General features: G+C 41.4%; 2 protein-coding genes and 1 long non-coding RNA gene across 7 annotated transcripts in view; 2 read left to right on the top strand and 1 right to left on the bottom strand.

Moving 5' to 3' along the window:
- PWWP2A (PWWP domain containing 2A) overlaps nucleotides 1-9,525 on the top strand; it is a 38,610-nt gene extending 29,085 nt beyond the window's left edge. For 4 of the 5 annotated variants that reach the window (XM_019740641.2, XM_019740623.2, XM_074313860.1 and 1 more), the window contains one exon: nucleotides 1,671-3,899. In XM_019740641.2, the coding sequence (XP_019596200.2) occupies nucleotides 1,671-1,684 (14 nt within the window). In that variant the 3' untranslated portion in view covers nucleotides 1,685-3,899. Of the gene's footprint in view, nucleotides 1-1,670; nucleotides 3,900-5,017 lie in introns of those variants that run through there. The other variant, XR_012489856.1, reaches the window with a different exon arrangement.
- Nucleotides 9,526-12,122: 2,597 nt separating this feature from the next.
- Nucleotides 12,123-27,889, bottom strand: part of TTC1 (tetratricopeptide repeat domain 1) — a 33,802-nt gene continuing 18,035 nt past the window's right edge. Inside the window, exons 5-8 of the mRNA XM_019740594.2 lie at nucleotides 24,989-25,025; nucleotides 21,783-21,931; nucleotides 18,809-18,863; nucleotides 12,123-12,734 (exon numbers count right to left, since the gene is read on the bottom strand). Coding sequence (XP_019596153.2) covers nucleotides 12,601-12,734; nucleotides 18,809-18,863; nucleotides 21,783-21,931; nucleotides 24,989-25,025 — 375 coding nt within the window. The 3' untranslated portion in view covers nucleotides 12,123-12,600. The remainder of the gene's footprint in view (nucleotides 12,735-18,808; nucleotides 18,864-21,782; nucleotides 21,932-24,988; nucleotides 25,026-27,889) is intronic.
- Nucleotides 12,734-16,334, top strand: LOC141567300 (uncharacterized). Its single transcript, XR_012489861.1, has 2 exons — nucleotides 12,734-13,270; nucleotides 13,509-16,334. It is a non-coding gene; the product is annotated as an uncharacterized LOC141567300 (long non-coding RNA).

The raw sequence follows: 27,889 nt of genomic DNA, 5'->3' as shown, positions 1-27,889 counted from the left end.
TTGTATATGAGCTGTAATCTGCAAGCTGGGTCAGAATGGCATTTTGGATCAGAGGTTGAGGCTGGGATATTTTAGACTCTTAACCTGTATGGGAGTGGTAGCTATCCGTATCATGAATTCTTCCGGGAACGGCGTTTTTAGTTTTCGGCACCTCATAGGAAAAGTAAGATCTGCTTCAATTGTTAACTTTCCTGCCAACTTGAATAGGCCTCACTAAGGCTCAGGCTACATTTGAGAGTCATAAATAAAAGGAATGGAAATGTACATGGGATTGGCTATTTACTTTTTTTCTCCAACAGTTTATAAAATGAAGAGTTCTGAGTCTAAATTTATTCGTATTAATGCTATATCTCGGTTTTAGAAAAGAAAAACTTTTCTTAGCTGAATGTCGAATTTTAAAATGGTGTTAATCATTCTGGTTCTTCTGAAGCAAAGGCTACATTCACCTTCCACTCTGATGTGTGCAGTATTTATGGCTATAAGTAATCTCATTGCTTGAGAAGAAACATGATAGAATGCCCTGTGAAATTTATTTTATAGGCCTTGATCCAGTAAGTGAAGCATGGCGACAGCTGGAAGTTACCATAAGATAGAGTTGTATCAAAGAATGGGAAAGATGCCTTACTTTGAAATGTTTGGAAGCTAAACATTGGGAAGAATGGGGGTTTTCTTTATTGTTTTGTATTCTATATTTGTTTTGTCTGTTATTCCACTGAAAATACCGTATCTTTGGTTGAAAAATACACTAGACCTAAAAAATCATTGTTTTTCTCCACTGATCACCTCTTTTGGAATTCAGACTCCTACTGATACTTAGGTTCCCAGGTTTGAGAGGCAAAACCTAGGATTGTAGAGGGTTTCAATGGGGTTCTTACCACTTCTTGGTATGAAAGGGAGGTCAGTATTGTTAGGCATTTTGGTCATGCTACTTGACAGTAATTTGAAAAGCCTTGTCCCATATAAATATTCTGCTCAGAGTCCTGCTTTTGCTGGCGCAGAGTGCCTGGTTTGCTGACGTAACAAGGGAGACACTGGCCAGTCTAACCAGTGTTCAGAAACTGTCTTCAAGCAGCAAAATGGTGCTCCTGACGCCTTCTCGTGTGCTATGTCTGCCTCTGGGGAGCCACCCGCCACCCTCTTTTTTTTTTCTTTCTCTTTGCGTATATGTAGACAGTAGGATCTGCAGCTGATTTTTCGTAGCCAGGTTTCGTATATAAGTTTGCTTAAGCTTGTAGATAGCCTGTGCTAGAGGAAGGCTGCTGGTACTTCATAGAAGTCCACTGCAGCTAAGCTGACTCGCAACGTTTAGTATTGTTACCTGTGGAATGGCAGGACAAAGGACAAAACTGAAACTCCCTTCATTAGGCAAATATTCATAAATAAGCATTTTTAAAAATATACTCAAGTGCAGATTATGTAAAGATGACAACCATTTTATTTGTGTTCGAATTTGTCCAGATATACTTCAGAAATGACGTGAGTGCTTCTGCTGGTTTACAGTGGCAGTAAGTTGTGTTCTCCAAAAATATTGGTCAAGTTTAATTTTAAAAGAAAAAAATCAGTTGTGATCCCACAGTCTATATAGGGCTTAATTTAAACAACATGGACATCACTTTTCTCATATAATAACTTGTGTTTAACTGCATTTTCTTTTCTTTACTATATTTCAGCACAAAGACATTAGCAGGCTGCTGGTTCCATGGACCTGTAACCACAGTGACAGAGAACAGCAGAGCATCAGGACTGAATGAAATTGGAGACTCAGATTTTTAAAGCTGCGCTAAGAAGTGAATGTTAAGGGCAGTGGTTAAAACCAAGTTTATACAGGGGCACTTGCAAACTGTGCTGTAGTAAACCGAAGAAAAGGTAAAACATAAACTATTGCAATAAATTATGCATGAGATGAGGAGAAAAGTGATGTCAAATACTATTCGCATACAAAGAACTCTTGAATTTTATGTATGAAGAATCACTGTAACTTCTTTCGACCGTGAAGTTCTTAGCAGTACAGTTTGGACAGGCCTAGAAGGCATGGGATGATGATGGCAGAAATGTTGACTTATTTTTCATATGAAAACTTTGTGCTTTCTCCGAGGTTTATGTTACTCAGTTCAGATATGAGCAAAGGTATTTCTAAAATGGCTCTCCTATGAAACTGCAGTCATCACAAATTTTGAGGCCAGCATTTCATCTTCAGGGTGCCAGTGGAAACGGCAGAAAAGATTTAACATTGTACTAAAAGGATGGCAAGGTACCCCACCCCACCCTGAAAATTTGATTTTAAAAAAAAATAAAGCAGGGCTGTATTATCTTGACTATACATTTGCTTGTTAGAACATACTAAGATGTATTTATTTGCCACCAGTATTTAATATTTTGTGCACATTTTCATAACATTCTTATCTTTCAAATTCTAACTCCGTGGATAGGTTAGTGTTGGTCTTGGAGTGAAAATGTATACTCTAAGAGCTAGTTCTTCATTCTACTGAGCTGGAAAGGCTTATTATTCCTATCCTTACTGATTTTATCTAGTTCAGAAAAGGTGACAGTATCTGAATTTTGATGTGGACTTCTCTCCACGGAGAGCCCCTCCCTCCTGTTTAAGTGCAAGAAAGTCTCACAGGTGTCAGGTGTACTTGACCCTAGGGAATGAGCAGCAGGAACAGACCCATAAATATGGTGTCGAACTTTTCATACATGGAGCATGAATTCTTATTAATGGAGACCGTAATGTTTTTTTTGTCTTTGGAATATACATATTAAAAAACAACTTTTTTTTTTTTTTTTAAATGAGTAGAGAAAACATTAATGAGAAAACCAGATTGACTTGTTAGTACATTTTTAAGGCATTTTATATTTGATGGTGCCGTACTTTTAATAATAAAACTGAAGTTTTTTAGTGGCAATACTGATTTTTTTAAACAAGATAATCCACATTGATTATTTAATACAAAAAAAGGAAAAAAAATGCCAGAAAAATTTCATTTGAAGCAACATAACAGATAACTGAGCATTTGGCTCAAGTGTTCAAACTCATAATCTTAATTGTATAGGTATGGAATTACTTAATTGACCCCATACTCAGGATTAACAAAAGGTTCTGGTTGAGAGTTTTAGAACATTTAATATACCTGACTAGAATTTGTTTTACAACTCTAGAAGAAAAGGTCTTGCTTCTGTGAGTTTAATGCAAATCCTAATTATACTGTAATTAAAATTTTGACTGCATTCTAAAATTGTCGTTTTGGAAAAGTATTTACCATGAAGTCATACATGTGATCAAATCTGAAAAAGTCCACTCAGAACAGTTCCAGCAGGGAGTTCTAAAGATTTCAGGTCCTCCTGCGGCACCCTGATTTTTGGAGCTCTAGGGCTTAGGCTTGGGTCCAGCCTGTTCTTTCGATGTATCACACCAGCATTACCTTTCAGGCTCACTTCAAGAACCAGGTAACTCCCAAACCATGGTGGAATGTATAAGCAAGGTTTCTAATGAAGCTTTAGAATTCCTGTTGGTACAGAATGATGGAAATGATCAAGAAGTAATACAGAGGCAAGAGAATTGAGAGAGATCAGGTTTTAAGTGTCTATTTTTTTCTCATGACAAATTCTCAAAAGTGTTTTGTTGTAAACCTGATTTTCTTTAAAAAAAAAAAAAAAAAAGGAACTCGGTAGTAAGTTAAAATCTAGACACATACCATGTTATTTCACTTTCATTGCTTTAGTTGCTTAATATTTAAGCTTTGCTTCATGCTACCTTTGTATTTCAGATTTTCAGAAGCCTATTTCATTTTGTAGACTTGAATGACAAAAATTGTTTCTCATTTAAAGTATGCTGAGACAAATGTTAAAGAATGTTGTGTAACATTATCCAATAAAGTCTCGATATTTTTAAAAATTTAGTTATTTAAAAACTGTTTACTTTTTAGGAGTTAAGTTTTAAAGGTTATTTTTTTTAACTATTAAAATTCAACCACGAGTTGTCAAAGCTGTTTAAAGTAGCATTGCTTCCTTAGGAGAACAACCTGTAGGTTTTAATCACTGGGAGATTTTAAGGGATTTTTTAATGACCAAGGATGGATGAATCATTAGGACTCTGTGCACAAACATTACTGTTTTCTGATGGAAAACAAACCCATCCTTCAGAGTTGGATGTAATTAAATGTCTACAGGTGGGTTTTATATTTGTTTTAGTTTTAAAGAGTCCTGCCCTTAGGATAAATGGCTGCTTCCTTAAAAGCCCAGCCTATCCAATGTGAAGGTGAGGTCAAGTGTTTGACCAGAAACACTCAGTTGTCAGGAAAAAATTAACCTCTTAAAACCTGCCACAGTTGAGATTTTTTAGGACTGACCCAGAAACTTAGGTCACTGTATTTTTTTTTCTTTCCATTTTTTTGTAAACCAGTCCTTTATGAGGCTGCCTCTTATTCCAGAATATATGTGAAGTCTTTAATCACAAACATTCTGCCATATCAGTTTATCTAAATGAGTGTAAAATGCAGGCCACTGGAATCTGGCTCTGTTAATATCTTTTTTCCCTCGTTTCCTACTAATGATAAGGGAACTAGAGAGAACCAGGGAAAGTATACAAGTCCCATGCTCATTCTCGGGAAGGCTTACACGAGATCCCCTCCCCCCAGTACCATTTCAGATCGTGTTGTGTACACCTATCAGTATGTTTATAAACAATTCCTCCTACAAGATACAGGGAATGAGAGATGAAACCCACGGATGTGAGGAAACATAACAAGTTCAGATTCATGCCCTGGAATTATGCACGGACTATGTACTAGTACTGGCTGTGTCACCACATTCACACTGTAGATCAAAGTAAGCTGTCTGCCTGCTTGTATACCGGTAGCTCACTTGTCCTCTTTTCAAGTAATGATGCTGCCATCAGTGCTTTGAATAGAGCATATTGTGTTTCTTAAGCATACTTCTCCCTAGTGATGAGTGTCCTGCCAAATTTTTGCTTACAATGAAATTTCATGGCCTAACAACTCCTTTGCTTTGATATCAGGAGGTAATGAACCTGGGATGAAAGAGAATACAACTGAAGAATACTGTGTCAGAGGAAGAAGAGCTGGCCACACAGCGGCTGTGTCACTGTCCTTAAGAATTACGGATACTTTACTTAGCCCCTTTCATCATTCCCTCATGAGGCCCACTGAGTAAAGGAACATGAGTTGCTGATATTAGAGGAAGATGCTTCTCTGCAAATAACTGCACTAGCCTAAGAGACATGGATTCTGATCTTAGTTGTCAGTGACCTTCCTGATAGAAAACCGTGCAGTGGCTGCACTGGCCAAAATGGTGTGGAAAAGGAGTCTCACCCAACCAGCTCTTAAAGTCCTACTCAGCCAAGGCCCAGAACATGGGAGACATCAGAGAATCTTCCTTAAGTGAAATATTCTGTACTCTTCTGCTTCTGAATTCTGCTAAGCTCAGGGCCTACCTCCTGCGGATCCTGAGTAGAAAGCTCAAGCCTGTGATTACAGAAGGTAAACTATGTCAGCGATGTGAAGCGGTACAGAGCGGGAGCCTGTTGTGTCCTGGCCCCAGAAAAGCACAGCTGGGGTGTCAGAAAGACAAAGCAACCGTACAGAAGACAGTGATGGGGGCGATCCGTCACAGGCTTAAATGCAGCTGCCTGAACTTCTGCAGAAAAAATGAGGCAGACTGGAAAAGCTTTTGCAGCACAAGAGGAAGCTACAACCCCTGGCCTCTGATGCGAACTCCACCAATGGCAGAATCCAACCAAAGTGTGGCACAGCCCTAGGAAATTATCAGACCTTTCCTCCCAGTTAACTAACTTCATGAGACAAAGTTGCAAACAGTATATGCTATTCTGGGGCTGTCAAACCATCCCAACAAAACAGTCTTGTGTACTTGAGACCGAGTACCACCGAGAGCCCACCACAGCCTACATCCTTTCAGATGCACACCGTTCTCCCCGCCCCACTCCATTCCATCCCCCTGCTCCCTGCCCTGGCCTCGCTGAGGACATCTGTCTTCAGTTTGCTCAAAGACTTGCTCAGGCAGCATGTGGCGGCTGCCTGGGGAGCCCAAGTGGGGCGTCTGATGTAGAATCAGGATGGCATAGAACCCCACAGAGAGACAATGAGGTTACAGTATCCCCATATCTAGTGCCTCACATCTGGAGAGCCTTTGGGTTGGTTCCTTCATAGCTGTCATGATGCCTGATGGCTTAGGAGCCCCAGTGCCTGGTAGTTCCCATCTAGGACATATTTTTCAGCAAGCCAGAAACTAACAGCTGGGGCTGAGTCATGGCCATGAGTTGCTAGCTGTGGGCCTCCTTGGTAGTGGGGCAGCAAGCCCTGTTTTAGCTAAGGTGGGAATGTGAGCTTCCAAAGTTTCCCCTTGAGTGAAAGGAAAAAGAAGGCATGGAGTCCTATTTCTGGTTCCAGCTGATGGAACAACTCCTGTATGACGGAGTTAGCTGAGTTACTTATTCCTACCTGGCGACCTCAGAGGGCTGTTGGAAAGTTAGGAGAAAATTGAGTATTTGTAGAACATTTCAAACATTTGTAAAGGCAGACTAGTATTACAAACCCTAAGTACCCATCCCTAGCTTCAATAATTACCAACTTACAGCCAGGAAGACTGACATTTTTGATGCTTTGAAATTTGAGGGCATCCTCACTAGTTTTCGTAAACGAATTTTATCATTACTTTCTTTGATTGCCCTTGAAGGGTTTTAAGCAGTCACCCTCTGGTTATTTTAGCCCTACCTCTTGTGGCTGGTAGCAAAGAATGCATTTGTCATTCCCAAGAGCATGAAAGGACTTGGTTTCGTGTGGGCTCAGTAGCTTTCCACACAAGAGTAGGAGGTGACTGGAAATGATCACCTTTCTCCGTAGAGCTTTTGATCGTGCAGTTCCCTGAAGGAATTGATTCTCCAGCCACCTCTGGTAGAATATGCCCACATTGCCTTTTTAAAGGAACTCTAGGTGATGGGAGGACTAAGCTGGTTACTATTGCAGTGCAGGGGGCAGGCTGAAAAGGACATAAAGACCTCACTGAAATGGCTGCCAGGAGATTTTACTAGGGTGTGTGAGGGTGTTACCGTACACAATACACACCAATAGGAAGATTAGGGAAAGAGTTCAATGTCTTACGAGATAATGGAGGGATGAGCTAGGGCGGTGAAAGGTAGGATCAAAGGGGGAAGTGATCACAGAAAGCAACGCGCACCACAGCCAGGCTGCAGGCTCACAGGCTTCACCAGCGGCCCGAGCTCCAGCAGCTCTACGCCTTCCCTTAATGCCAAGGCCAAGCTTAAGGGAAAGCACAGATAAGAGGAAAAGTCACGTGTTTCCAGTCCTGTGTATCTTAAATTTGCACTCTTGTCTTGGAGGGTTTTTGGACCCTTCCCTGTAAAGATCTTTCTCAAGATTAAAGCAGCCATTAACTTACACAGCCATTCCCACCCTCCTTGGTCTCCTATCATAGGCTTCCCTTGGACTCCAAGTTTTGCTAAAGCAGTTGTAAAAGACAGGCTTGCAAGGCTGCTTAGCTCTGGGGAACAGACAATCCTTGCAAATACACCTTCCAATCAGGAACACATCTAATACCTGCTGCCAGCTCGCCAGCTCATGCGTCTATTCAGACAGTAAAATGCCTCCAGAAAGTCGTCTGCTCTTCCTTAATCAGTCTGGATTCCAGCTTGAAAGCTGTGTGAACTGTAACTCAGCAATGGTCCCAGAGGCCAGCTCAGACCTGGGACAGCAGAAAGCAGTTCCTTCAACTACACAAAATACTGTCGGAAATAGGACTTGTCACTTATAGACTAAACAAACATTTGTGCTTTGACTGTACCTGAGCAACTCTGAAGGTCCAGTGTGTGAGGTCTTGTCATTTTACTGAAGCTCAAGTGTAGGCCCAGTAGGCTCAGCACTCCCCAGCCTCCACATCTTGGCAGAGTGTAATATTCTCTATTCCTATAGGCACAATAACTTGTCAAGTGATAAGAGGTGGCATTTTGGGGGGTGGGACACAGAGCAAGAGGATAGGAGAAAACCCAGCTGCAGTGCTTGTGATGGATGGGGAACATGTGGAAAGTCAGAGTTCTTAGCAAAAGAGGTTGGATTTTAAGAACATTTAACCATAGCTTGGATCCATGATGTGAGCAAAATGAACAAATCCACAGTACACTGCAGAGAAGAACCACCAGCCGGGTATGCATTTGTAGTAAGAGTCCCAATTTCTGGTTAAGCCTGCAGAGGCGCCAGTGAATGGAAAAGCTGCTCATGTGAAAGTTGGAAAGGTGGTTAAGACAGTGTGGAAATAAATACAGAGAACACAAGACTCAATGGAAATGTGATCTGGGAGAAGGTGAAACTAGAAGACAAGTTAGGGATTTTTGAGAGTCTCAAGACAAATCCTTACAAATATCCAAGATGCAAAAATGAAAATTTGAAAACCAGAAGATATGCTTGACATTCAGGCCAGGTTGAATGTCAATATCTGAGGACATTCTACATGGCCACACAAGATGGGCTCGCTTGGCTTTAAGTGACTCTTTACAAAATGTCTTTGTGTTTCACGGGTGCTATTTATAGGATCCATGGTTCAGAAATCCTAGCTGAGCCCTCCCAAGTGGCCAGAGCGCACACCTACTGGAATAGAAACACTACTGCAGAACGTTAACTGCAGGTGTCGAGGCTGCTCGGGCAGTGCCCAGAGAAGTCCCGGATCAGTCTACCTGCCCTGACTAGGTGACACCAAGCTGTGGGAAGGTGAAAGAACATTCTTGGGAAGGTGAAAGAACAGCACATAAACCTTCCAAACTATTTGATATTTGAATCACTTGTTACATCTTACAATTTGAGGAAGGTGACTAGTTTGTACTTATCCTGAGAAAGCAGGATACATTTTAAAACAGGACTAAATAAAGAGCACCGAATCTGAAGACTTGGGTAGTGATGGTTGTTCACATTGAGACCACCCCTGAGGAGTGTCCCTGAATGCCAATTTGCTGTTTCTAGTACTGCAGCAGGGCTGGTGATACTACAGATATGAATGTGGCCCTTACTTTGTCGAAGATCATGGTCTCTCATGGAGGCAGATGGGGAACAGATCATAGCATTAAAAAAAAAATACATGTCTGTGAGTCTTCAAAAATATTCTAGAAGGAGATTCAAAATTATTTTGACCCATTGCAGTATCATTGGACTAGGAATATATACAATGTCACAGTGTGATTACCTTAACAGTAAATTCTGGCATACGTTGTTTTGGGAGGAGGAAGGCATCACAGAACTTTAAATCATACATCTTAGCAACAGTAGGCAAATACAGGCCACCTTCGTCCCTTGCACTTAACACACCTCCTACTTTTCAACCCTTTCAAGATTTGTCTATTGTCAAACGTTTTCAAAAGGTTTGAGTCTTTCTTTTCTCGAAGATTTTGGAAGCAGAGAAAACAGCAGTAGACAAAAACTCCTTGGCTTAAGCAACAAACTCACACCTACTTAGATTCCCTTCCTTTCCTTTCCAGATGCATTACTTGGCCCACTCACTAGACACATTTAATGTGGGCCTTACTTGGCATCCTGTAAGATTTCAGGGTGGTGTTGGTGGAGGAGGGGTGGGGGAAAGGAAAGCAGGAAAGGAAGGGGGAGGCCTAAGAAGCAAAACCTTTACACCTGCAGCAATGGTGGTGTCTTCAGGAAGGCTGTTTCTAGGCAAACAGGTCTGTTTCCTCCTTGGAGCTCAGCTAGTCCTTCAGGAATCGCAGCCCCGGTCCTTTGCTTAGTCTCAGCAACTGAGGTCAAGTCATAATCTGCCAAAGTGGTTTCCAGGTGCTCCTAACACCCCACCATTTCATAGTAATACTATTTTCACAGTAACGCTAAGGGGTTATTTGTTTTTTTCACTGTCATTCTGTCATGAGTATGCAGAATTTTCCAGACTACACGTGATATTGTGACAAACAGTACAGAAGCAGATATGAGAATCTTGCTATCTTCTATCAAGGCACACATTAAATAAAGAGACTTGCAAAAATCTAAAATGATGTCACTCTTATTAAAACGTGCTTGTTTTGGAAGATATTTTTCTAAAAATATTTTTATATTAACATGAAATACATTTATTCTTAAAGGAACTAACTAAATATTTAAGAAATTTCTGTTTTAATTTATAATATGGTAAATAGTAATAGATATAATCCACATAAACTAAAATGCTCTTTTTTTTGAGTGAAGGGGTCCTGAGATCACAAGGTTTGAGGACTCCAGCACAACACTGGCTGCACAGACGCGTGGACCTCACAGCTGCCAGCCAAGGCTTCTGTATAACTTGTAGGATTTCTCATCCACACCTTTCTGGGAAAATTAAGAGGCCAGATTTACCATAAAGATAGTAAAGCAAAACTAACCCCACTCTTTCTCCCTCGCCCTCTAGTAAATTCCACAAACACTTTCACTTCAATCTGGGAGACAAGCTCGGCCGATAAGAGTTAATACTGCGCGTCATTCCACTATCTACCAAACCAACACACTGAGCGGCTCCGAGCAGATCACAGACCCAGAACAATCCTTCACACGAGCAGGACTGCACATCACTCAGTTGTTATGTGTGCGCTTCATTTCTGCGATGAAACTTGCATGTCACTGCCTTTGACACTCACCCGAACTATTGAAAGCTTTCACCAACATCAATTAATGACTAGAGAAAACAAAAAAAACCCAACTACCTTTGAAATCTCGGTTCAAAGTCGAAAGGAACATGGTTTTGTTCTGCGGTTCACATACCACCACGCCTGAATGAAGCTATTTTAACACATTTTTTGCGGGAAACGAGTAAACTCGTCATATCGCTTTTTATACCAAAGCACGGGAGAGGAGTTAACTCGTTTTGTTCCGATAAGCGGTGGGGCGCAGGAAACCTGTAAACAAGGGCGCCAAACGGGTGACGGACTACGCATTATCTATTGTCAGCGGTGCCCTATGCGTCTACCTGCCGATACAATAAATTTGGGACCGAACAAAAACAATAGCCATAAAAATAAATAGCGGTAATATTTACAAAAAAAAGACACAATGATTCCAACAAAGGATTTAGTTTTTGCATTTTTGTTCGTGTCTCCAGTGTCTCCATTATACTGCTTTCGTTCGGACGTCTTCCTTTCGTGTTTCTTTGTCATTCTGCTTTTATAAAACATTTTTTGTTTTAAATTACTGAAATTTCGTACAAAATACCTAACTACTGTTGTGATTGGTGCAAAATCATAGTTTTTTTTGAACTGCCTCTAGTTTCTTTTCTGATAAATATTATTTTTGAAAGTGATAATTTTATTATCCCTGGACATGAATCAAGATACATACGAGAGTGACGATGAATTGTTTGCTGACAATTTATCTAATTATTCCTGCCAAAGTGAAAGGGTACCGCAGTGAAACGCGGTACATGTGCAAGTTTTGTAATGTACCCCTGCACAAAGGAAAGTGTTTCGAACGCTACCACACAGTGAAGCACTATTAGGTTATAGTTTTTTTTTATAAGATCCGTTGAAAATTTCGAAAAAATATTGTAATTTTGTATACATAAAATTATTTTGATTGTGAAAGAGTGTTTTTTTCTAAGTTTACCTAGAATGTAGTAATTTTGTGTACATAAAAAATAGAATAACACATATTTTGCAAAGTAAATAGAGACCTCTTTTTAAACTAAAACACTGAAAGTTTCATAGAAAAATATCAAATAGATCGAAAGATATGAATATTTTACAGAAAGTCTAATTTTGGCGAGAAAATGTCAAAAAAGCCCCGCGTTATGACGCGATTTGGCGGGAAAATGCCCGCTTACAAAGTGTTAAGTTGAAATTATTAAGATAGATGCTTGGTCAGAAACATTGATTTCATAGTGATCTGCGCAAACATGGAGCGGCCCACAGCTTGTGAGCTGGTTCCTGAATTCTAGTAGATGGGAGAGTGGGCATCGCTTGAAGATCATCTTCAAGGTGCAACTAAGACTTTGGACATAGTTGTAGAATCCACTAACACTCAGTAACACTGCTTGAAACCAACACTGCTCCCAGAGCCAGAGAGGCCTGCTTTAGCTGTCGTAATGGGGACAAAATTCACAACCCAGCTCAGACATGTCACAGAAAGCATTTATTACCACAGAGGAAATCGAGACGCTGGAGCCCACGCACAGCAGTGTGATCAGGGAGAGGGGACAACAGGCGGGAACCCCATCAATCGTGTCTGGGCAGTCTCCGACTGGCAGGTTGGCTGGGTCCAGGAGAGACTCTGGGCTTGTGTGTTTGTGAGGCTCAGGGAGGTCCGCCTTAGCAAGCAGGCTTCCTCCTGGACAAAATAAAGGACAGCCAGAGCCAGAGGCAGCAACTGCACAGACACCACCTTAAAATGGAAATTAAATTAGGCTCATTACATCCGGAAGCGCATTTCACCCTGATCGTAAAACACGAGGGAAAAGGGAATGCTGGGCTCTGCTGAACAGCCTGGCTTGGAGATAAGATGCTGTTAAAGTTAAACGTTGGCAGGGCCTTGCCCCTTGCTAACAGCAAGCAGCACACAATTTACTAGCCAGCTTTAAAGGCTACTGTTATCTTTGTTATCTGTTATTATTCGGGTTTTGAACAAAATTGATGGAGTAGGAGCCAGTAGAGGAATCCTGTTTGATCTGGAAATTTTCTGTGGAGAGTCCAAAAGGTCGGAGAACCAAGTTCCCAAGATCTTTTAGTTTACCTGCAATGTAAAAGCAAAAACTCAAATAAATGCGAGGAATGAACAGAAGCAGGAAGACCCCAAACTGAGCTTGCCTTACTATCTGATTACAAAATATCGTGTCTCTTGGCAGTTGAAGAAACTCTGCTTTTACAATGATGAAGCCTCAGTTCCCATGTCTTCCTCAGGAGTGCAGTCACTTCAGTGCCATCCGCCTGAGCCCGAGCTTGTGGAAATGACATGACAGAGCCCGGCTGGCTCCTGAGAGAACAAAGCTTCCTGTCCAAGCTGGCCAGAGCCACCAGAGGACACAGGCTCCGGGAAGAGTGGTGGCCAAATCACCTGCTGCTCCCAGGGGAATGAAGACATCCCGCCACGCCGCTGAATCTAATTCCACTTGTTTCTATTGAACCTGGATTCAAACTCAACAGCCTCCTTTTCTAAGTAAAGCCTCAGCTTCCACACCAAGCCCATCATTTCTTGCTCATCAACACCATCAACCTTAAAAGTTAAATCTTCTATTCCCCACTTTTCAGACTTCCCTCATCAATCACCAGGTGAGATCATGTCCTAAAACCAGAACTGAGACACATGGTATATAACCAAGGCCCTACATACGAGAGGGTTAGGGAATTTGTATGTCAAAAGTTGGAGTTTCTAGGCTATTGGAGAGATTTATACCGATTTATGGGACAATAGGATGGAATACTTGAAACTAGGCATTCTGGAAAATACTGGCAAGGATGGGTGAATACAGTTTCGACTTTTTCTAAACTGTTCTAATTTTCCTTGCAGCTCTGCTTCCAATGGAGGAAAATGGGGGTAAAGGGCAAGAACCCCCCAATCATCAGAGGTACAGGCCCTCCCACCTTACCCTTGTGAGCAGCTTTCTTCCTCTGAGGCCTCCCACCTGGAAGTAAAGCCCACGTAAAGAACTTGAAGACGCACAGCCTTTAAACGCCCAGGCCTGTTCTAATAACTCAAGCAGAACGTTTGGTCTCACTCTGAGATTTAGGCCCCCGAGCTCACCATATTCTGAGAAAAGCTCCTGCAACTCGGGGTGACCATGCTCCAGGCAGGCTTCCCAAAATACACCTGGAACACATGCTCAGTGATGCTGTTTACGGAGAATCACTGACACAGACCTGACAGCACAGACCTGGCAGCACAGGGGCCCAGAGCACGGCCTCAGGGAGAGGGATGCGTGGGGAGGGGACCGCAACAGGCGGAGAAATGAGAGGGCAACCCCAGGAAGGGTGTTACCCACCACTGTGGCAGTATGTCTCGGGGTTGAGGAAGAAGGACAGGGAGGAAACGAACATTAAGAAGCCTGAGCAAATGTCACTGCTGGCATAGTCCTTGGCCCTTCTGACACAGACTGAGTGAGCAGGACTCTCGAGTGGCTCCCGTCACACTCCCAGAAGCCTCTGCTCCAGGGCGAGTACCTGGGTGGAGGGATCTCTCCCAGCCCCTCTCCGTTGCCAGAACAACTGAAAGGGCCACTGTACATCGTATTCAGCATCTATGATGTGAGGAACTGGGATCTAAAGAATAAAAGTTCTCAGCGTCTGAGATGCTCACAGTCTAGTGGGGAGACAGACTGACTGAGGTGTGCAGAGGTGCAGCTCTCAGGACGCGCAGGGGTGTGAAGAAGGTGGCGTTTCAGGAGACAGTGCTCTGAAGGACGGTGAGCAGTCACAGGCTGATGGCATGCCACTGTGTCCTAGAGATGGTGGCAAAGTGAGGGTACGAGTGTTCCATCTGCAGATGGAGAGGGAGAACTGGGGCCTTTGCCTAAGTGCCTGAAGGACCTGCCCGTCACAGGGAGCTCGGAACAAGACAAGGATGTCCACTCTGGCCACTGTTATTTAACATAGAACTGGAGGTCCTCGCCAGAGCAATGGGGTAAGAAAGAGAAAGAAAGAAAAGGCATCCAAATGGTAATGAAAAAGTAAAACTGTCACTATTTGCAGATGACATGATTCTATATATATAGAAAACCCTAGAGACCCCACCAAAAGACTATTAGAAACAATAAATAAATACAGTAAATTTGCAGGATACAAATCAACATACAAAAATCCACTGTGTTCCTATATACTAACATGAAATATTGGGGAAAAAAAGAAGAAAACAAACCCGTTTACAATTGCAGCAAAAAGGATAAAATACTTAGGAGTAAACTTAACAAAGAAAGTGAAGGACCTGTACAATGAAAATTATAAGATATTGTTGAAAGAAACTGAAGAAGACACAGCAATGGAAAGATACTCCATGTTCATGGATGGGAAGAATTAACGTTGTTAAATGGTCTTATCACCTAAAGCAATATACAGATTTAATGCAATCCTCATCAAAATTCCAATGGCATTTTTCACAGAAGTAGAACAACAACAAAAAATCCTCAAAACCACAAAAGACCCCAAACAGCCAAAGCAATTTTGAGAAAAAAAGAACAAAGCTAGAGGCATCACACTCCTTGACTTCAAACTATATTACAAAGCAACAATAATCAAAACAGTATGGTAGTGGCAGAAAAACACATAGACTAAGGAACCAGAATTAAGAAGCCAGAAATAAACCCACACATATATGGTCAACTAATTTTTGATGAAGGAGCCAAAAACATACAACGGAGAAAGGAAAGCTCTTCAATAAATGGTTCTGGGAAAGCAAGAAAGCCATGTGCAAGAGGAGGAAACTAGACGCTGTCTATCACCATATACCAAAATTAACTCAGAATGAATCAAAGACCTAAAAATAATACCTGTAACAATAAATTGCGTAGAAGAAAGCATAGACACTAAACTTAAGAACCTTGGTTTCATTGAAGTTTTTGTGAACTTGATTCCAAAGGCAAGGGAAATAAAAATAAATGAATGGGACTACATCAAACTAAAAACCTTCTGCACAGCAAAAGAAACCATCAAGAAAACAAAAAGGCAACCAACCAAATGGGAAAGATTTTTGCAAATGATACTTCCAATAAGGGAATAACACCCAAAATACATAAAGAACTCATACAACTCAACAACAAAAAACAACCTGATTAAAAACTGGGCAACTTGAATATTTTACGTGACTAGACACCTTTTCAAGGAAGACATTACAAATTTTCTATTTGTAATCAAAGCTTGTTCAGAGACCTATGTTAGCATCATCACCTGGCCGCCAAGTGCATCCCTCGTGCCCTCCCAGCGGAGCTGCCCAGATGGATGGCTCATTTCACCACCTCTATCACGGAGCCTCACCCCAGGAGGGCACTCCTTTCCCCCACACCAGGTTCAACAGCCGCACCTCTTGAGACACTCCTGAATGCAGACCAATACACGAAGGACTTGTGCTCAGCATCTCATAGCTGAGCAGGAGCTTCAGGGATTCTGAAAATATCTCATTGGTTTTTCTTTGAACATTTTTTTAACTATTTACCTATCTATGTGAGCAAAAATATTTAATATTATGCAATCAAAACAAAGAAATAAATGAGATATATAGGTACTCATAAGGCTGTGCCTGCCATCTAAACCCGATTTCAACTTTTTGTTCCTCAAACTTGCCTGATTATTCAAATTATAATTGATATACATTTCAATTTATACAAATAAAACACTTTTTTTCTAATTGTCGTTTCACATAAATTGTGTTTTAAAAAAAGAGGTTCTACTATTTTAAAAAACAGGTTCTACTATTTTAAAAACCATGAAAATTACTAGATTAGGGCAAAGCCAGTAACAGGGCTCAAAAAAGGCTCTGAGTGTTTTGGGGTGCTCTGTGCAGGGCATGTGTTCCCACCTCATCACACCATCGACCATATCCCTTAGGTCCTTTCAAACCTTACATGCCCTGGCTTTCGTGGCCATGAGGCTAATGTTCCTAGAGAAAAGGACAAAAGGAAACAAACACGCTGGTTGCTGACCCCTTTCCTCAAACCTGAAGCCACTCTGAGTGTCCTGTGATCAGCAAGGACTATGGCACTAGGACTGATGTCCCCTGGTCTCCACTCCTGTTCTGATGACATTTATAAATGACAGGCTAGGAAGAGAGAAGCAAGTATGTTTTACCCACTCCTAATTCCAATCAGGATTTTTTCTCCCATGGAGGGGGTACATAGCTCTTCTGTCTTAACAAAAAGGAAGTTAGAGAGAGAAAGGAAAAAGCAAGTCAAAGATTAATGAACAAATCTAAATCAAAGCTAATTTTGTTGAGTAATCACATAATTTCGTAAATGCCAATAACAAAGAGTATTGAGCAGCAGCATTTCAAATCTGTAACTGCCAGTTCTCCAGCAGAAACCATCATCCCCAGGGAAACTAGCACTAAAAATCGTGCAGTCCGCTACAAAAAGCTTGCTCACCGTCTAAAGAGGAGACATTATTTTACACTCAGAGTGACTACCCTGCTTAGATCTCATACAGTACGTGAACCACAGTCACATCATCTGCACCAAGGAGGGAAGAACACCAGAAAGCTCCCGTGGGGCTGAGGTTCCACATAGAGATTGCTCTCCTCTAGGCTCTCCTTTGGTCGGTAACACCCAGAAGCGATATTTTATTCATGATCCTTAGATTCATTAAGAAAACATTTAAACTATCAACGTGTAACAACAAACGGACATGTTATTGACCAGCAACTTAAGTTAAGTCTGATGGGAAGAGATTTCATACAGAAGCAACTGAAGGAATGAGTTCAACTTGAATATTTCACGTGAGGGAACAACGTAAATAAATCCGAACGCCATGGAGACAGGAAACTGCCTCAGGAGAATTTAGAGACAAGGACACATGACAGTTTTGATTCCGTCTGAAACTGACAACACAGTAAGATTCGGTTTGCACCCAGCGCTCTATGGTTTTGTATGGGCTCACAAATATGGACTGGAGACCAGTGCCGAAGCGTCCTTCCATGTCCACTATGGCCCCTCAAAGGCATCTCTTTAAGCAGGAAACCCAGCTCAGCTAAATGCAAATATCATTATTTTTTTTTGGCTAAAAGCAAGCACCATTATTAGAATAGGTGAGAAAATGCTCTTTTCCCTCTTTGAAGAAAGAGTACCTTTAAAATAATTTTTCTGCTCAAACATGGCATCAAGTTTAATTAAATCAGGGAAAGAGCCTTTTTGGGAAAAAGTGGGGGAAGGCTCCGGAAGTCTGAAGCAGCTCTCCTTGGAGTTGGAGCCCACCCTGCAGGGCTTATGGATGTCCAGGGTAATGGCCTCTCCTTAATCAACTCTGCCACCAAGGTGAGACTCTGGGAAATTGGTTCTCATTCTCTGCATACCGATGCCTAAAGGTCATAAATGGCCAGGCTTAATTTACTGTAAATGATTTTTACCTTAGGCCCATGTGATTGCAATATATTAAATGCAATTCACATGACAGAAAATAATCATAAGGAAGAACATATAGCAGATCTAGAGCAGGCAATTAGCAAACAAGTTCTCAGCAGAATACGCTGGACAGGTCTCTGTCCAGGAATCTTTCCGCCCCTTCGTCGAGCAGACTGTTCGCGAGAGGGGTTCTCTGATTCCAATTATAAATGCTTTGGCAAATAAGTAACTAAAACACGGATCAAATTGATCCATTTGCCTTCCCCTCCACCTATAGTCTTTCCCCCCCTTGTTATTTACTCCTAATTCCTGCCCTCTCACGTCTTCTCAAACACTAAAGCCTTTATTAAACAACAATTTCCTTGCTTCTGGCACGGTGTCGGCTTGTAGTGACTGCATCCTAATGAACTGAAAACCTTAAGCTGTTTATTCAATGAAGAAACAACTGTTTTTATGAAATTCATGACCTAAGAGGTTGGTGGTATCCCCGGCTGGGAGGTGAACTGTGTTTGCATTCTCGAAGGCAGGGAAGTGTCCAAGAAAAATAAAATGCAAGTTTGGTTTTTGAAAAGCTGATACCCTCTGTAAATAACACTGCTCCTTCTGGAGTAAAAACAGCTGAGGACTCAAGAGCCCCATGGTATTGCTGCCACAACAAATGAAGGGACCAGAAGCTGTTGCCAACTGTTGTGTTTTCTTCTAGTGAATAAAAATACTGATGCGCCCACGCCAGCCGGGGGTCAATAGAAAGTAAGGGAAGCAAACTTACCTAACATCTCTTCCTTTAGTCTCTCATTACGTTCTTCAATTTGCTTCGGCAATCTCTGAGGGAGAAAGAGGAAAACCAATGGTTTGTAAAAACCCCTCCGCTTTATTTTGAATTTGAGAAACATTAAAAACCTAATGTGAAAGTGGGATCGGTTAAGTACAGATATGTGATATAAAAGGAAAAAAACGTTTGTTTGTGGGTAAGCTACATGGAGGTAAAAATTTTGTCTGGTTCATTGCTTATTCCCAGTTCTTGGCAACAGAGGCCCAAGGAGGACCTCAATAAAGATTTGGCAAATAAATATATACACAAAAAAGTCTGAAACGATATCGATCAGATGTTTACAGTGATATATTTAGGTGGTAGGATTATGGGTGGTATTCATATTTTTTATCTTTTTGCTCACTTGTATTTCTGAGCTTCTTTATGTAACTTAATGTATTGAGAAAGGGTCAGATCAATACTGGATGTTCCTAATCTAGCTCAGTGTTTTGCAGCCTTGGCACTGCTGATATTTTGGACCACGGAATTCTGTTGGGGGCTGCCTTGTACAATGTAAGATGTTTAGAGCATCCCCGGCCTCTACCCGCTAGATGTCAATAGTACCCTCCTGGTCATGATAGTGTCACCAGACACTGCCAAATGTCCTAGGGAACCTAACCATCCCCAGCTGAGAACCACTGATCTAGATTAGAGTCTCCTGTGGCCACTTTTAGCTCTGTAACTGCCCCCAAGTACTCCAGAATTCCAGTAATAACTGCATCATAATAATTCAAAATAAATAAATTATGCATATAGCAACTAGCATAAAAGGCTTCCTTTCATAGAAGCCTTAAAACTAACTTGACAGAGATGGATGCTACCAAAAATTTAGCTAAGATTTTTAAGTATTCCCTTTCCTCCTGTCAAATTTAGTCAATCTCACCACCACTCCGAGATGTGTTAAAAGTCAGCTAAATGGTTAAAACTGGTTTCAAATTGCTTATGTATTTTAATTATCCTAACCAGCCTGCCTCCCATTACTCCATTTCTAGATAAATAAAAGCTCTGTTATTATGGAAGGAATTCACCTCAAGTACGTGTGAAAACAAAGCAAAACAAAATCCAAAACACCTAGGATATTAATGCAGAAAGATTAGCAACATTTCTGGGGTCTGCTCGGTGGAATGACGGTCCCATTAAACAAGTGGGAAATCCTGTAGAGTAGAGGCCAGACAGGAAGTAGCAACAATGAAAGAAACGGGCGGGAGGTGACGGTGCGTGGTGTGGCCAGGAGGGGAACCGCAGAGCTGCAGCCGAACGCCGCCGTGCAGGAGTTCAGAAGAACCTGTTATGTCCACATCTTCCAATTTTCATGAGGAGTCTGACTTAGATTTTTATCTAGTAGAATCTTCACATTTTTAAATGTTGGTAAGTGGCCTCAACTTAAAAACAAAAAGTTGGCTCCTGTCTGCCAGCCTGTAATCTCTCTGCTGCATAAAGGGGTTCAAAAACAGGCCTCTCCCGGATAACGGCTCTCTGAGAAGTCTGGCAGTGAAGACACCTGTGTAGTTAAAGCCAGTGTTTCTTTTCCTTTTGTTTTTTTTTTTTTTTAAAGGGAACAGGACTTTATTGGGGAACAGTGTGCACTTTCAGGACTTTTTCTCCAAGTCAAGTTGTTGTCCTTTCAATCTTAGTTGTGGAGGGTGCCGTTCAGCTTCAAGTTGTTGTCCTGTCAGTCTTAGTTATGGAGGGCGCAGCTCAGCTCCAGGTCCAGTTGCCGTTGCTAGTTGCAGGGGGCACAGCCCACCATCCCTTGCGGGGTCGAACCGGCAACCTTGTGGTTGAGAGGACATTCTCCAACCAACAACTGAGTCATCCGGGAGGCAGCTCAGCTCAAGGTGCCGTGTTCAATCTTAGTTGCAGGGGGCAGAGCCCACCATCCCTTGCGGGACTCGAGGAATTGAACTGGCAACCTTGTGGTTGAGAGCCCACTGGTCCATGTGAGAATCGAACTGGCAGCCTTCGGAGTTAGGAGCGCGGAGCTCTAACCGCCTGAGCCACCGGGCCGGCCCCAAAGCCACTGTGTCTTACACTTATCTGAACATCCATCATTTAGGGGCAGTAACGCATGAACATCCAATTTGGTAGTAGAGCCTTTAGAGCAGGGCTGTCAAAACTGCGGCCTGTGGGCCAACTGCAGCCCACAATCCATTTTTAATTGGCTCGCAGCAAATTTCAAAAATATATTTAGTTTACTTAAATAAATCAGGTGAGGCAATACGTACTTCACCTCGAGTGAGTGGCCCGGCTGTTTGTGTATTTTACCGCATATGGCCCTTGGTGAAAAACGTTGAAAAAAGTTTGGACACCCCTGCTTTAGAGCGTATGTTGTTCTGTGCATGAGGGACAATCAAGAGATGTGCTAAAGGTCAACGTACACAGCTGGAGTGATTTCTAAATGGGGGAAAGAAAACCAATAACATTTGGCCAATTTACAATGGACATAAACACATTATGACGTTTAGAAGCAAAAGGATTTGTAGTCAGGGACAAGAATAAACGTCATTTTCAGAAAGAAAAGATTAGTTTAGGATATAGTCAATGGGAAATGTGTTGGGCATATGACACAAACAGAAATTTGGTGACTGAGTAAGAAAAAGGATGGAGAGAAAGCCAGAAGTTTATTACCTGTAACAGTAAGACTCTGGTCTGAACTGTACAACTACATGGACAAGATTTTCCTGTCCAACAATGAAGTAAAGTTCTTATCGACCCTAGAGATTAAAGGTTTGCACAGACAACACTGAGAATGGAGATAAAATAGTACATGGTCGCAGTGGGTGTGGCCACTATGCAAAGTTCTCCCGCCTGTATACTCGCATTTTGGTAAGCTCCTCAAAAGCATAGAAACGGAATGTCGTTGTGTACCAAAGGATTATTTAAGATGCACTGAGTAGCAACACAAGGAAAAGACGGAAAACAATTAGTTTACCATACAAGCTTCTCTTGCTTGGTGTACTGATGGATCTTTTTCTAATATGGATTTATAGTCTTCCAGGGCTTCATCGAGCTTGTCAGTTTTCTCGTACAACTCTGCTCTCCTCAATATGGCCCTGATATAGGTGGGGTTTAACTGAATGGCTGTAAAAAGAGAAGAAATAATTGTTGCCATGAAGAAAAAGGGCCTATACATCCTCAACTGTATCAAGTTTCTTTATTAACTATCATCCTCCAGGGTCTAAAAGGAAGAGTTATTTGTCAAAAAGCCTATACCTGAGGTTGACAAACGTTTTCGGTAAAGGGCAAGACTGTAAAGATTTTAGCCTTTGCAGGACAGACCATCTGTCACAACTACTCAACTCTGCTATTGTAGCACGAAAGCACCCACAGACAATGCCTAAACAAACCTGAATGTGCTCCAATAAACCTTTATTTATGGATGCTGAAATCGGAATTTCACATAATTTTCATGTGTCACAAAACATTATTTCTCTTTTGATTTTATTTCCAACCATTGAAAAATGAAACTGTTCTTAAGCTCACAGGCTGTCCAAAAGCAGGGGGTAGGCTGGATTCGGTTTGTGGCTATAGTTTCTCAAACCCTGGTCTACACCCCGAGCCCTGGTTTTTACCCACTTGCCCTTTGCCCAGTTCAGAACAGCCCAGAACACAGAGCTCAAATGCACAGTGTAAAAGTGAGAAAACCAGAAGGCACAAAGAGTTGAGGTTAAACAGTTTAGTGGCAGGCTCTGTTATTATTCACTTTTTCTATGCGTGTGCGTGTATGTGCGTGTGCGTACATGGAGGGGCAACAGAGCCTGTTCTGGACACCTGAAATCCACAATGCCTACCAGATGTCTAAGAAGAGATGTCAGCTTTGCAATGGGCTCCAGACCACAGGGGAGAGCTGAGAATATGAAGTGTAGCATATAGATGGTATTTAAAATTTCTGGACTGGATGACATCACAAAGAGAGAAAATAAAGAAGAGGGCAGGCCCTACGCAGGGCTGAGATCTAGGGACTTCCAAAATGCTGAGGTTGACAGAGAAGCCAGCAGAAGAGAATAAGGACCAGCCAATGAAGCAGGGAAGAAAGGAGGGATGAGCCACTGTATTAAACACCTTTGAGGTCAAGTAGGGTGATGACAGAGAAGCAGCTATTGAATTGAGCAAGACGAAGTTGGTGATCTTCACAAGATGGGTTTCAGTGGCACGGATGACACAGAAGCCCAATGGGTGTGGGGTGAGAAGAGAAGAGGAGAAGGCAAAGTAGAGAGCAAGTACAGAGAATGCTTTCAATGAAGAGGGTCAGAGAAATGGCACAGTGGTTGGAGGGGCACTGGTTCAGGAGAAGTTTTCTGAGAAACCCATCTTCTGTAACATTTCAACTTGATATGCTGTCAACCTCCCCTGAGCCCAGGACATCATATGCTTTTAAAATACTCCCAATTACAATTTCATAGTATCATTCACAGGAAAACACTCCAATGACCTCTACTATAGCTTTTAAAAAAAACAGAACCCCCTCATTTACATTTTAACCCAGATACTGCCCCCTTCTCAACTGGTGAATAGTTTCTAATGCAAGTATGTATTGAAGAGAAGGAACTTTCCCCACAATTACTTTAGAAAAATCTCTAAAAATCAACATATTACTCTAACGTGATTTTCTTTCCTAAATCCATATAAAGAAAACTAACTTAACCTTTATTTATGCCCAGGCTGAAAATCCTAAGGTCAGAAGAATCAGATATTATTCCACATGGCTAGCAATAATGAGCTCCAATATGACCCCAGAAATAAGCTGTTAAATCCTTTGTCAAGGTTTATGAACTGAGCGGGAGTGTGTGTGTGGTGTCCTTACCACAAATACACCATTCTAGTGTCAATGTATTCTCCCTATGGGTACAGTGCACGTGGCCCATAACAGCTATGGATAAGCATACAAATATTGGTTTCACAAAAGCTAAACACAATCTGGAAAACACTTTCCTCCCTTCCTCTCATTCTCTGACAAGGCTCCTCTACTTAGGGCTATACCTGGATATGAAAACTCTGTTTCCTAGTGTAAACCCTGCTAAACAAGCTTGCAAGGCACTTTTTCATCATTTAGTTATCGAGAAAGGAGCTCTGAAAATCAGCAGCTTATTCCTAACTTAAACTCTTCAAACCCACACATCCCACACAGATTAAGGTTTAACATCTTCTTCGAAACGAAACAGTACATTCAGAATTAATTCCAGCCTAAGACAGTAATAGATCAGAAATAGTTTTATTTCTAATGTAGTAAGTTTTTCATTCAGATACTGTAAAAAAAATACCAAGTATAAAGAAAAGAATGCCCCAGTAGAGAGGGTGACAAATTAATGTAAAGAAAAAAATAGAAAAGGGAATTCATGCTTAGTATGAGAGTTGAACTAGATAACATATGAGGTTCTTTGTAACCGTATGCTTTTCTCAGAGAAATTACAAAAAAGTTAACAGAAAAACTCATGAGAGTAGTAAGATGCAAATAAAAGTGATTATACATGTTCTCCACACCAAGATGGTTAAAAAGGCAAGACGACTATCAAGGAATTTTTGGAAAAAAACCCAACACACAAAAGAAACAAAACAATAGTGATCTTAAGTTTGGGCAGTATCTCTATAAGTTGGTGGGATGAAAAGACCCTGATGGATCTCAGATAATAGCAAAGGCTCGATTCAGTATGTGGAACCTGAAAAAGTAATTAAAACGATGGCAAGACGGTTTGGAAGAATTATTACATCTGAAGGGGGTACCAATTCCCTAACAGAAACTGCCCCTCACCACCCCCTCACCCAAACAGATAGGTCCAGATACACTAATAGCAGCTAAGATCTTCAATTTGAAATCCAAAGGAACGTGATTTGGACACTACTGGAAGTAAATTCTACTCCACAAGATTCTGCCGCCACGGTAGCTTTGAATTTTTCTTCACAGGAAGATAAATACTAACACAGGACAGATAAGCTGACTGAACCACCCATTCAAAAGCATGCTTACACTAAGATGAGCACGATACAATACCTCTAAGGAGGGGGAAGCAGAAGGCTTCTTCTCTGAAGGCCTCAGGAAGGGCACACATGTACAAGTACACACTTGGCTGAGAGCCTGGCTCTGTCTAGCTGAGGTAATGCTCTTGTATGTTAACATGTAACAAGACCAAAAAGTTGTACCTTTGCTGCAGTCACTGATGGCCATCTCTTTCTTGTCCTAAAAGGAAATATAACATTAATATGTGTCACCCTAGTTCTAGCTTAATGGCCCAAAGGCTCAATGACATAAGCTGATCATGAATAACTGCTTATGGAGATATGTAATGTTCTTCAAAGAAATCACACAGTCATGCAAGTTACTTCCAAGCTAAAATTCAAAATGTAGTTGACAGCTCTGACTTGAAAGTATTCTGCCAACAAATTAGTCAAGTAGCTCTTTCCTAAAGTATCTTTAAAGACTGTTGTCATTGACCTATTATATTTGCAAGGCACATTACGTTAGAATGCTGACACTGAGAAAACTTTGTGATCAATAAACAGGGTAAATGACTGATATTTAAGTAACTGAATTAACAGCCTTCTTCTTTGACTGGGTGTTACACTATCATATCCAATGTGGTACCTTCCAGAAAGTATACAGATGGTCCATCTATAGATACACCATGTTGCTTGTCATACAGTCTCAGTTATAAGCCTTAACTTATCCACTGATGAAACCAAAATACAAAACAATTCATCAAATAAGAGATCTAACTAATTTGCTGAATCTAGAAGCATGGCACAGTGGAAAGAACACTAGGTGACAAAAGAACTAGATTCTAGTTCCAGCTCCAACACTAACCTGCTATTTAACTCTTCAAGGTCTAAAATGTGTATTTTCCCCAAATTACAAGTTTTCTACAACATTACAGAAGTGTTAGTTCAAATAAATATTCCACACTTCCATTAATGGCTACTGTAGCAAATACTAAATATTTTGCAGAATACTTTAGAGCAATGTCTACCAAAATGATGGGGAGTGAATGCTGAATGGAGACAGGGTGTCCTTCTGGGGTCGTGAAAAAGTTCCAGAACCAGGTGGTGAGGGCCGCACATCACTGATGAATGTATTTAGTGGCACTGAACTGTAGGCTTTAAAATGGTTAAAACGGTCAATTTCATGTCATGTGTATTTTGCCCACAATAAACACAAGAAGTCCTGCAGAGAGGAAACCTGTGTGACTTCAGATTAAGTATTTCCCCAACTCATCAGATGTCTATAAGACAATGTCATGTTCTAAAGTTTCTGAAATAGGAGTGAAACTTTACAACTTATGTGTATATGTGCTGTGGTGGTATTCTTTGTGCCCCTAAGAAACTACTATTAAGTTGCAGTGCATCTCAGCAATAACTGGCCCTTACAGATCAAGGAATTACGGCATTTTACTGCAGAATCGTTTGTCCGAGGCTCATCATCCACTAACACCCCAGGGGACTCCGGTGTTGCTTGCAGCTTAGAGTGGTAGTCTCCAAAAGGGTGGGGTGTGTGGGGGGAGTATCAGAACTTATTTACCATCTTTTCATAACTTATTGAAGTCTGACCCTAGTTTGCCTTTTCTCTTTCTACGTATGAAATGTGAAGCTGGGCCAGGGACTCGCAGTCAGGGACGCGGAGCCTGCAAACGTGGCTTTCAGAAATTCTTCTGAAAGCGGTTAACCCATCACCTCCTTGAAAAATTCAGAATACTGTCCTTAAATTGTTTCAGTGCATTAATCCTGGAAGTTTTCGAGTCTATTCTTTTAGAATCTTCTTAAAATATTAAGAGTACAACTTAAAAGAACAAAACAAATGACCCATCCCACTAGCAAACCTATCCTTTGGAAAGGAAACAGTCACAGAGCAACTCTCCTTTGCATTCTCCTCAGGCGTGACAGACAGACAAGACCCTACATCACCCTAACTCAAGAACCAGTCGATGACGCTAGCCCAACCCTAGCAGCATCAATAACTATGGAAACGAAGAATCCCAAATCCCAGGAGCCAGACGAGTATGCTGCATCGTCTCTGACACTGAAGGTGCCCTTGACTCTATTTCACAATGACAGTTTCCAGTATGAGAATGTGGCGAGATGTCTCCGAGAAGCAAAAGTGAAAGATCAGAATTTTCCAAGCTAAGTGCAAAAACTGTTAGGTGTGAATTCTGATTGCTGGTAGAATATGCATATATCAATGAACATTGATTTAGATAAACTTAATTGCTTTCTTTCCCCTAATACAAAATGTGTTTGTGTACGCTAGAATTATTTCTTCTTCCATATCACATGAATTACTAAAAAAAATACTTCACTTTGGACCCTGAATCCAATAAAACATACAAGATCAGGGTTTTTAAAAAACAAAACAAGAAAACCCGAAACCTTTCTGCATGTCCAACCACTGAAGCACCAACCTCACCCCCACTCCCCCAAACCTGGTCATCTAAAGTGACTTTGATAGAGGCACTAGGGAATTTCAGGCCACATCAGAGAGAAAGTGATGTCAATACCTGATCTAAACTTAACAACAAGAACCCGACTCACCCATCCCGGAGCCTGCTGCGCGGCTGCATAAAGGTATGTTAAACAACCAACCCTTTGCGCCTTGGATATAAGTAGCCACAGTTAAACGGTTGTATTGTTTTTTCAAAACTCATCATTTTAATCCAGCAAAATTTACTAAGTTACTATATAGGAATCAGACAAATCAACAAATCTAACTTTTAACACCAACACAGTACAAAACAAATACAACTGACTCTTCTCTACTCTACACTCACCTTGCTGTGCCAGGTTCTCAATCCTTCGGAGACACAACATGTTTCTGAACTTTCCCCAACACCTATTTTGCACTTGAGGGCTCCTCTCATCCCAGCTTTTGGACATTTCTCCCCACGCCCATACTTTCAACAGAAAAATCAGAATCTTAGGGATAAGCTTCTTGAAGTCCAGAGTTTTACTCAGTGTTTCCCTTTGAGCCTTTGGGATTCCAGGCCTAAAATAAGCCACCACAGCTACTCCAGGACACACACTCCTTGGGTCTTTGCTTCATTAACTGGCCCTAGT

This window comes from Rhinolophus sinicus, linkage group LG10 (assembly GCF_036562045.2).
Source record: "Rhinolophus sinicus isolate RSC01 linkage group LG10, ASM3656204v1, whole genome shotgun sequence".
NCBI classification, from domain to species: Eukaryota; Metazoa; Chordata; class Mammalia; order Chiroptera; family Rhinolophidae; genus Rhinolophus; species Rhinolophus sinicus.
Note: the sequence above shows the minus strand (reverse complement) of the source record. Positions and strands in the feature narration are given on the sequence as shown.